The 9,438-nt window shown below is 44.3% G+C and overlaps 1 protein-coding gene and 1 long non-coding RNA gene across 2 annotated transcripts in view; one reads left to right on the forward strand and one right to left on the reverse strand.

The window, feature by feature from the left end:
• LOC102673014 overlaps nt 1–9,438 on the forward strand; it is a 49,514-nt gene that overhangs the window by 27,044 nt on the left and 13,032 nt on the right. The window contains 2 exon segments of the mRNA XM_006610912.2: nt 5,962–6,034; nt 9,157–9,392. Of these exon segments, the coding sequence (XP_006610975.2) occupies nt 5,962–6,034; nt 9,157–9,392 (309 nt within the window).
• Nucleotides 1–9,438, reverse strand: part of LOC116184986 — a 19,567-nt gene that overhangs the window by 6,482 nt on the left and 3,647 nt on the right. The window lies entirely within an intron of this gene.

Consider the following 9,438-nt stretch of genomic DNA (forward strand, 5'->3'; position numbering starts at 1 on the left):
TCGATTCTTCACCCGTATCCCGACTACGGTAGCGACTCGTGGAATACCGTAATCAATACGCATGTTCTGAATAGCCATCCTTCAGGAGACTCTTAGACGAGATCCTGATGCACATCCTGATGACGATCCTGGAATATCCTTGGATTCATCTTGGATCGAGGTCGTTGAAACATTTTTCCTCCCGAGGATCTTTCCTTCGTCACGCGTGACGAAACCTGCCATCGAAACACTCGAAGCTAGCAAATTATTAGCAATAAATATTTTATTAAGACAAGAGCGTCTCTGTTTGAAATATCGGTCGGAGATTGAAATCGGAATTTTATCTCGTGGAATTTGAATAATTAATTTTAGAGAGTACGTTCGATCCTCGAGATCGAGATTCTTTTATTTTTGATTGCGAAAAGAAGAACATCGAATTTATATAGAAAGTAGAAATTGCACTAGTTGGGGACGTGCAAGTAGTTATCGTGAGATCTAAATTCGCAAATAGCGGTGCATAAAAATGGCGAACAATTAGAGAATTGCAGCGCGAGTATTATATCGTGACAGAGAAGAAAAAAATAGTTGAGTTAATCGTAGATTAGCCTTTTATGCCAAAGAGAGTCGCTGGCGGGCTAATTATCATCGGGTAAGGATCTCTTCGTTCTTTTCTTGCTATTCCACTAGGCGAACACTTCTACGCACTATTTTGGTATCTCGGGGGAACGCAACTCCCTAGTTGTATTTACAGTTTACTTAATTCCAGCAATTACCTCGTTCCGTGGAACGAACCTTTCGTCTGTTCCCGATGGAAAAGTCTCACGTGCCCTCCGCACCACTCGATTCCTCGACTTGTGTTACGATTTCTTTTAAAACGCTTCGACCTAGGTAATTAGCCATGTTCTTTCTCGGTTTTCACATTTCTCTATATTATCCTTCGAAATCGATTTCTGTTCACAGTTAAAAGCATCGTTCGCGCAGTCACGATTTTAAAACCTGCAATCGAGTCGAGTCGATCGAACGATCGAAAGAACAATAGCGATACATCGAAACCGATCTGAAATCGTTTGAAGCTCGTTTCTACACGACGATAGAAACAAATCTCTAGATATTTCGACACATCTTACCCGGTTATTAACACCGTATTAGCATCGAATGGAGCCCGTTAATTGGCTACGAATTGCCTCTCACGAACGTTGTAGACGTTGGAATAAAAAAGAAATAAAAAAGGAAGTAGGAAGAAGGTGTGTTACGCAAGAAGACAGTCAATTTTACAAAAGTGCCTCTGTAAATAAGCAAAGTTTTTCCACCGGATGAAGTCGGGAATGCGAATTGACTTCTTTCTCGGTGGCTCAGGTATGGAAGATCGACTACACTTCCGGGCATCGGTTAGCATTCCACCGTTTGGAGGGAGAAGCATCGAGTGGAGGAGCCATGATGGAAAAATCTTACCTGGATTCTCGTGTAGTCCGCTAATGGTCGTCAAGATCGACGATCCGAAGTCTCGATCGACGTGATTTTTCCGCAGGATTCGAAGCGGATAAAGGTAACCGCATCGAGTCGTGGCGCCTCTTTGGCCGATCGCGGTTCTCTTCCACCGTCGACCGTCCTCTCTTTCTCTCTCTCTCTCTCCCTCTCTCCCTCCCTCTCTCTTCGTTCTTCCTGGCTCGAGATAACCGATACCTCGAGCAAACAGCCGACGGGAAGCATTACGAGTACCGTGATGCTTACAATGTGCTCTCCTCTATGGATTCAACTGTACTTCCCCAGTTCGTGCGACCTTCGTCGTAATAACTGCGGAGAACACGACCACCGTACGTTCATAGATTTCATTTTACCGAGTAATTTAAAGGAACAATCCTTTGTCTTTTTCCTCGCGAGAGAAAATATCGTCGTCGGAGTATACCGGGAGAAAAGAAGAGGAATTTTGCCAATGTTATGTCGAACTCTTTTGAAATAAAGAGGAAACGAATGGACAGAAGGATCGAGAGTTTTATTCACACACGGTTGGAATAAAATCGACGCGAAACGAAACGCGTATTATCGTCATAAAGACGGGAGCGCGACATAGGTGATGGAACAGGAGAAATTCCACGTTCTCGCATATTCCGCTAATAAGAAGATCGGCGACGGGGGATCGACGATCGGTGAATTTTTCGCGGTGCGAATCGACGGCAAAGCCTACGAGGACACCGGCTCCGACGAGTCATGGCGCCTGTTCGAGCATTGCATTACCTATTCACGGGCGAAACGTGCGCTCTCGTACGGTGCACGCGACTATTCCACACAACGAAATAGGCGTAGCGTTTTCACAATAACGGAGCGATCTTGGTGTTTGCAATTTTCGAGGAATTAAAATGCTAGGAATTCTCGCTGCAAGAAAATTGCGACCAACGTTTTAAACCAGTCACCGGGAACGTTTCGTTCCTTTTATTTTACCGATTCTGTCGTTGAAAAGGTTAGCAAGATACAAAATTGCGAAGGTTGATGTATAAATCAAGCTGCATCACCGTTTCAATTGCACAAAACTCTGGAGATTCGATATCGATCATTTATCACTGTGTTGAGAATGCAGTATCCATATAATAAGATCTATCGACAGTAAATCTCGTTCAAATTAATCGAATTCAAAAGTTGAAAGAATCTCGAAAGTTTTCAAGTTCAACTCCCAAGAAGTAAAAAATACCTGTTGAAAAATTCAGCTACAGTTATTCCAAGACACGATTTCCAAGCCGCGTTCCAGAAACACGCGAACTCTCGTCGAACTGGCATCGATCGATATAGCCGTATGAACTTGGCCCTGTTCAACCCGGGTGCCATTGATCCTCGCGTTGCGTCCAATCCTTGCCACTCGATCCCTCGTCATCGCTACTTTCTCCAATTTTCCATCTAGGCAACTTCTCCCCAGAGAATCCTGGCGGTAAAGGTGGAATTCCTTGGTGACTGCGTAGCAAGCGCGCGAGTAAGCGTGCAAAAGTGCGTGCGTATGCGTGTGACTAACCACTCGCGCGCGGGTCAATGCCTCGGCTGTCCTCCTCGAGTAACTATCTACCTACTCCTGTGGCTACCTTCGCTACTACGTTATGCTCGTACCAACCGCTCAAGATCGGCGAGCTGACGAGCACGCGTTCGCAACTACGCGCTCCGACGTTTCCGCGAGGCCCCCTTTGACACGCGAGGAACCGTGGGGCCCGGTGAAACAACGTTTTTCAAGATTAATGATGATGACCTCGGTCGGATTCGATCCGCCGCCATTCGTTGACAGCGCTCGCCCCTCCGCGCGGCCTCCGCAAATCAAATCTACGATTCGTTGAGTCGACGGTTGCGGCGGCAGAATTTTTATTACGCGTGCGTTCTTTCTTCGACGTTTTTCTTCTTTCGCCGATATCTCGATCGAGAGGGAAAGACGCGCAATTTTTCTTTCGGTTGGCTAGAAAACGACAGTGACAGCGTCTTTCAGATCGAAATCTGGAAATGCTGTACCCGTATATGTTGGAGAGGGATGTATTAAGTGGTTCGGAGTGGATATAAATTGAGATCATTTCAAAGATTTCAGAGATTCATAGGACTATATTAGAGACGTTTAACGGAGGAGATTAGATCGGTGGATTAGATCGAGACTCGTGCGTTTGTTTTCCGGGGTGAGAACCATTCCCGTGCAGTAAGTAGTAAAATGGCGTTCCTTAATGGCACGAGCGTCTTAAAGTTGGATTTACTGGAGTTGCTCTTCTCGAGCAAGTTTATAGTGCTCTTATACAGTGCACATTTTAAACGTATTATATCTCTGCCGTAATATTTTAATGCGCGATAATTATCGCGAATCAAATGATTGGACGCTTAATTGAATCTCGTGCACGCTCCATATTCGTAACGCGCGTTGTCGCACACGTGTTAACGCAGTAACGGCAATAAGTATTAATTGTAAGAAGAAGGATGTCGAAGATATTTCACCGAGAATTACTGGTTCACCAAACGTGAAACTGGTCGGGATTTGCGATTCTACGTTTCGCTTCATTATCAACAGTTTATGGTCCGATGCTTCGTTCCTGTTGCGCGTTAAACTGGATTAATTATGCCTTGAATTAATTGATACGCTGGAAAATACTTGTACTTACCATTACAATCGGTATCCAGCATCGAGGCTAATTTCAAATTCCCTCTCAAAAGGAGAGACTTCGAGTGCGACGAACCTATCTAAATCAAAGTAATCGCGGTTCAACGTCTTATTATATTTCCATCGATTCGTTTCCTCTCCTTTACGCGCTCGTTCCCAAAGATCCACAACCCTCTTCGATCCAGACGGACAGAGTTAGAAATTTTCGAAACAATGTATCGATCGTTGAGCGATCAAAAACCAATTTCAATCGAGGGAATTACAATAACTTATATCATCCGATAGGCCATATACTTACGGATGGAATTACCTGAATAGGCACGATTCCAGCCAACCCGACATAACACGATCCGGATCAGGACACGGTCTCGACCGATATTACCGGTATATTCTCTTGATCCAGCGAGCGAGATCGAGAAGAAGTGGCAACCCTCTTTCGATCGCTCGATACACGATCGTACGCCGGTTCGTGACCGTGGCGATCGTGACTCCTATTATTATCGTGGCTAACCCACAAAACCGAGTGATCCGCGTTCTGTGTCCTCGCTCTTGCCCGTCCTCCGCCCGAGCGGAATCGCGTCGTATCGCCTCGCGTCGCGTCCAACCATGAAACATCGATCCACCGTTTCGTTCGGGGCGAAAGATTATCCGAATAACAGGTTGCGCGTGTTAGATATTATCGCCATATTATCCGGGTCGATCGTAAATTACTTCGATCTATTAAATTTCAACCACCGTCGATTAACCGTCTCGCGATCAATAGCCCCGACGAGTTTATTTTCGGAGAAAATTCTAGGGTATCCAAGGTTTGTTGCTTCATCATCACGTCGTAAGAGAGACGTTTACATCTGAAATTAGTATGCTCGTGTGTTGCACGAATGTTGCAACAGCATCGGAAATGATGCTGGTACTATTTGCGACCACTAAAGACATAAATTTTTCGTCCGTTTCTGTGATTATGTTATATACGTTATATATATATATATATATGTAAGTTAATAGCGTCAATTATTTTGAAATAACTATATCGTATGAAATGTTTCAATTTCTGCCAAATTGTGACAAATTGTGTGGATCGTAGACACGTAGTAAATGGTAGAAGAGATTCGTTAGCCTACCTTCGATCTAGCCTATCCTATACCCAGGAACAACATGAATATTCCATCGCAACAACACGTGATGATTTAATGATCCTCCTCTCCCCCGTTCTAATCAACCCGCGAATTAACGAGGCGCGAAAGTCATTAATTAATAAAATTGTTATTGTAAACTCGTTAGGTTTAATTGGCAGTGTTTAAGGGAGCTGCTCGGGCAGGACGGACGGAGCGGGGACCCTGTTACGCGATAGATAAGAATTTCCTCGTAATAGCCTCAACCACTTCCCACAATAAATTGCATCGGCAGCATCCGTGAACCGTAAATAATCCGGTACGATCTAGCGGAACGGAAGTTTAGCCCGGACGCGATACAAATGTGATCGAAACGAAATTCTCTCTACCTGTTCTCGTTCGCTCCTTCACAGGCGGAGCGAAGCGAGCACGGGGAAGAACGAGATACCGTTCGAGAATTTCATTCGGATGAAAATTCTTCGAAGGACTCGTTCCGTACGATAGACGATCCACTTGACACCGGATACGAATTCCCAATTAACCGTAACTAGAGAGGCAACTAGAGCTAGGCAGAGACGATGGAAACGAGACGAGTCGAGAGGAGGAGGCGAACGAGTCGGAGTAGGGTTCAAAGCACCATTTCAAAGATCGTTACCCTTGGCGAATGTTGGTCGTGTTGCTCGTATAATATACCGACAACTACCTGTCTAGACTCGAGTTGATGGCTAAAAATCGTTGCTCTTTTTTTATCTGTTCCAGTGAGACGGACATGGCTCCGAACGCGGAGGAGGAGTTGTTGGTGGTGAAGCCGTGGGGGCCTCAACCGGAAAAGGTATGTCAGTGTGCCTCGGCGCTCGATCGAGCGCCCGGATTAACCCGACCAAGATTCGAACCTAATCGTTTAAAACTTGGACAGTGATATGACGGTGATATTGGAGTATTAGCAGGATGCTTTTGATCGGCCTATCTTTTAACGTTCGCTCGATAAATAGAGTCGCGTAGTTACAAGCAGGCGTACATGGGGCGTACGTGGCTTGTCGCTCGTTTCGTCTTTACGACGCCGTGAGAATGCCGCGTCGTGTTCGGATGATGTTCGTTAAACGAGAGAGAGATGTGTTAAAGGAACGAAATTACGGGTAGTTAAGCTCGTTTTCCGTCATAATCTTTACGATTCCGATCTATTTATCGTAACAACCAAATGCAAATAGCTGTATCATGCGTGTATCGCGGTCTTGCGTAATTATCGATCTGGTATAGAGAGGATGTTGGAACATTTATCGAGAGAGGAATCCGACGAGGAAGGAGACAACGGGGATCATCGAATCGTAATTGGATGGAATTCAGTTTCAAACGGATTCTTGGTATTGCGGAATTTCATCTGGAAAGAAAAACGAGCACCGATTTATTTAACGCGAACGCGATTTCCTTTCGAGATAAATGACACGATCCACTAGATCCGAACGGTTCCATGAATACATGTCGCGCGCATTTCTCTGATAAATAGAACGCATCGCGTACCATCCAATTTGCTCGTTAATAAAACACGATTTTGTCAAAGTGTCGACCGTTCGAATGCTAGATGCACTTTGTACTTGACCGAGCTACGCTTTTAATATTCAGCCACGCATTAGCTTGCGCCAACTCGGATGCATTGAATTCTGCAGTTGATAATGGCTTCACGGGCATTTATACGCGTCGCGAAACTGCGAGGGAGGTAATAAGTCATGGATAATATGATTAATATCGAGGAGAGACCGCGATATATCGCGTTAACCCCCCTCGAGGTGCGCATATTTACACTCCAGTTAAATCGTTATTTTTATGCAACGTGATTAACGAAGATAATTCAAGACGCCTGTGACTTTTCTTTTTTTTTTTTTTTTCAAAGATCGGACGAAATGAATGACATTGCGTAAAAAAGAAAAAGAAAAAAAAGAAAAACAACTCTTATCTTATGAGATTTATGCCATACGTGTTACGAATGACTCCTGACCTTAATTATCGGAAGAGATTCCGTTGCATCTCTTTTCTTAATATTATGAAAAAGAAATAACGTTCTTTGAGAGCTAATGAGAGATTTACGTCATCACAATAGGATGATTAACAAACCTCCACGGTTAGACACCTATTGGAAACCGTACTCGAATGTTCGTGAAAGTCGCGCAACTTTTACCAACATTCGAACTTTTCACTCTAATTGATAATTGAAAAGAACGCGAGGAAAAAGGCGCGCGTTTGAAATTAGATCGAGCGATGCATATTCGAAAATGCAGCGTTCTCCATTCGCGCTTCCATCCATGAGCGCTTTTTTTCTTTCTTTCTTTATTTTTTTTTTCAAATAACCGGTTCAGTTATTGTCAAATAAACGACACGAAAGTATCGACAAGTATTCACCGAGTATTTACGCGATTCAAGAAAGCGTGACGTCCTCGTATATGTAGGTTACGCGTGATTTTGTTTTGTTTCGCACGAATCCTTCGCAAGATCGTCAAGTATAAGTATAAGATTCGGAGTAACGTTATCGTTCTTTTGGCGGGACGTGCTGCCTAATTACTCGTATAATTGCATATGCTTACGACCAGGTCCTTCTTCGCCTCTCTTCATAACCTCATTTCCTTCTCCCGAGATCCCGTTTCACGTTCACGGACGGAAAAAATGAAAATATGATTGATCTATGCACCCCTCCACTCAATCATGATCGTCGTTAGACGATTTACGTCCATGTCCGCGCGGTATCGCATCCCGGAAAGGAACTCTAATTACTTTGTCGTTTTTCAAAAGAAAAAAAAAAAAAAGAAAAGAAAAGAAAAGAAAAGAAAGAAAGAATACATCGTTAACAGCCAGCCCTGTATTCATCAAACGATAATGGTCCGTCACCATCCTCCGTCGATTTCAGTAACAAACGAGGATGATGATTGATCGCGACTGTTCTCCACTCGGAGCATCGCGTGCATGTCTGAATAAATCGTACATCCGATGCGCAACAGATTTCCTACGGAACTCTGGGATCGGTAGAGAGGCGGTTCTGCTTATTTTTCTTTTTTTTTTTTTCGCGTGTGAAGGAAGAACGGCGGGTAACCGCGAGATAGAAACTCGGTTTCACGTTTAAGACCGATCGATTAACCGCGCGAAGGAAACCACAATGTAGCATGTGGTTTCATCCGCGTCAAATATTCGTGGTATTCTTGAAATGGTCGTTTTAGAAAGCGGCTATACGACCTTCGAAACAAATCGACCGATAAATTATTCCTATATCCTCGATTCCGTGCTGATCGAGCCAACTATTCGAAGAGTTATCGAAGGGAATCGGAAAGAGATACGAGTTTTAACCCCTTTGGAGACTTAATTATACCGGTTCTATGTTTCATCAGTGGCACGAGATGGAGGCGGTAAATTAATTTCCACGATTTATCCGCGTTTCAACGGGGATAATCGGCGGCGTTCTTCTATGGACCACGAGGCGATAATCGCTATAATTCTATCCATATTTATGATTGGAAACGCTGTGAAATTAACTTCGGTCTTTCAGCCTTCTACTCCCTCGCATGAATATTTCATTCGCGGCAAAACGCGACTGCAATTTCCATGATTTCTCGATTCGTTTCACTCCCGTGGAAAAATAAATGATGGGATAGAATGGTTGGCCGCTGTTCAATCTTCCACACTCTTAATTTCTACTTGAAAATGTTTATCGTTACTTAATATCGTATTATCCCGATTATTGAGAAGCGGTAGGTAGTCGAATCGCCGGTCGTTTAATTACGACCACTGTCTCGGCGCGGTGTATTTTGCTCGAAGAGATCTCAAAGGGATAAATCAGACCCGAGGCTACCGTCTTTCTTTCTTTCTTTCTTTCTTTCTTTCTTTCTTTCTTCGATCACGGCTGCCTTTTGCCTCGATATCGAACCGGACGAGCGTGCAATTATGTCTAGAGCCTTGCGATTTTCTTTGCAGGAACGATTAAGACCACCTACGTACAACGCCGAGGACTACGCGATCGCTCTGAGACGATGGGGAAGACGTCCATTAGGAAGTGTTCAAGACTCGCAGGGTACCCTGCCGTCGACAACCAGTTCGAGTTCCGGTTACGCTTCCGGAAGCGGAGAGATGACCTTGAGACAATTCACCTCGGTTAGCGAGCTTCTGAACAAGCTCAGAGCGGACCTCAGGCTAGCCTTTCCAAGGTAGGTATATATATATAAATACACACACACACACACACACACACACACACAC

This window comes from Apis dorsata, unplaced genomic scaffold (genome assembly GCF_000469605.1).
Source record: "Apis dorsata unplaced genomic scaffold, Apis dorsata 1.3 scaffold_82, whole genome shotgun sequence".
In the NCBI taxonomy this organism is placed as follows: domain Eukaryota; kingdom Metazoa; phylum Arthropoda; class Insecta; order Hymenoptera; family Apidae; genus Apis; species Apis dorsata.